The sequence below is a fragment of the Sinocyclocheilus rhinocerous genome, unplaced genomic scaffold (assembly GCF_001515625.1).
Source record: "Sinocyclocheilus rhinocerous isolate Xijiao unplaced genomic scaffold, SAMN03320098_v1.1 scaffold35, whole genome shotgun sequence".
NCBI classification, from domain to species: Eukaryota; Metazoa; Chordata; class Actinopteri; order Cypriniformes; family Cyprinidae; genus Sinocyclocheilus; species Sinocyclocheilus rhinocerous.
In genome coordinates, this window is record NW_015661991.1 from 570,155 (window position 1) to 571,867 (window position 1,713).

General features: G+C 36.8%; 1 protein-coding gene across 1 annotated transcript in view; it reads left to right on the plus strand.

Annotated features, from left to right (window-relative positions):
* LOC107727117 (adhesion G protein-coupled receptor G3-like) overlaps positions 1-1,713 on the plus strand; it is a 15,393-nt gene that overhangs the window by 8,171 nt on the left and 5,509 nt on the right. The window contains exons 10-11 of the mRNA XM_016536895.1: positions 884-980; positions 1,077-1,363. Of these exons, the coding sequence (XP_016392381.1) occupies positions 884-980; positions 1,077-1,363 (384 nt within the window). The remainder of the gene's footprint in view (positions 1-883; positions 981-1,076; positions 1,364-1,713) is intronic.

Genomic DNA, 1,713 nt, shown 5'->3' on the forward strand with positions numbered 1-1,713 from the left:
GTGTTGCCTTTTGCATTTAAAAAAAAAAAAAAAGAATTCGGCTTCTTTTTTACGTTTAGGGATAGAAAACGAACACACAGCTTGAATATTCGATCTCTGCATGTGGGCAGGAATTAAACACACCTTCCCACTGCAATCATTTATTGTTCCCCAGTTCCATGCAACAGAATAATAGTCCTCCACTGCTACAGTTGTATGGATTCTTAATGCGTTTATTTCAACTATATTTAATCTATTTCTCTTTACCAGGCTAACAAATGGCTTGACACAAACTGTGTAGGCATAAATTCAGCAACCTACCTGAGAAATATTAGTTTATCTCATAAATATTAATAAATATTTATTCATAAATATTTATTAATATTATTAATCACCGAACTGGGGAACATGGTTTAATGTTTGGTTGACCAATCATTGGGAAGGGGCGTTTAATTCCCGCCCACATGCAAAGATCAAATATTCAAGCTGTTTATTAATTTTTTAATTCCTGAATGTAAAAACAAAATATCAAGCCAAACTTTTTTGTTTGTTTGTTTTTGAAAAATATGGCGTTTTCTTATTTTTCTGTTTTCATTATTAAATAAAAATAAATAAATAATCGGAAGATACCCTGATTAGCATCCTGTTTGCTACCTCAATTCAAACTGAATTCAAATTTTGAAATCAAAGTGGACTGTAAAAGGCAAACTCAACTCAATCCTGAATAGCGGGACCAGGCAGAACAGAACATTCTGATCAACAACTTTATTTGTGTTCCATGGAGGAACACAGGGGCAAGTAAATAATGACAATTTTTGGGGGTGAACTGACCTTTAAATAACAATTACATTTGAATTAAACATGTATTATAAGCTTGTTTTATTGTATTAATCTTTTCCTATAGGTGTACCTACCATTACCGTGATAATATGCCGTATGACTAAAGTGTATGGCAAATATACCTTTTACACGGGTGAAGAAAACTCAACAATCACACCTCTGTAAGGTCAATCGATTCAAATTGCACTGCAATTTTACTTCTCCATCATCTCTCAGGCCTATAACAGGAGTGTTTTCATTGGCTTCTTCTCCTTTAGATGCTGGATAACCACACGGACAGTGAGCTACATTACTGTCAACGGTTATCTCGGGATGGTGATGCTCTTTAACATGGTTATGCTGGGAGTGGTGGTGGTTAAAATGCACAAATTGAGATCACAAACTCTTAAGATTAAAGACCATCGGAGGAGGGCATGGAAAGAATGGGTGTCTCTACTCGGGCTCTGCTGTGTTCTGGGAGTGCCCTGGGTACTGGCTTTCTCCACCTATGGGCCCTTGAGTCTCCCTGCGCTCTATGTTTTCACCATTCTCAACAGTTTACAGGGTAAGAAATTGTTACAGAGTTGTTATTTGAAACAGAAGCAGGTGTTAATTAGGTACACTCATACGTAACTGTCACTTTCATTAATACTGCTGTCCCATCACTTTTTGAAAGCAAGAAAAAAACATACTTTGGTGTGAAACCTATTAGATATGTGAGACAAAACGTATTATTCCATGGTCTGTCTGAACACTGGATTCTGATTGGCTGGCAGGTATGCAGTAAAACCGTTTAATGCACTGGTAGTTCCAAGTCAGTTTAATCTCCGTTCTATATTAATGCGCTGCTTTAATTGATGCACACAAACCCACACACATCACTCGTGCATGCACACACACACACACACACACACA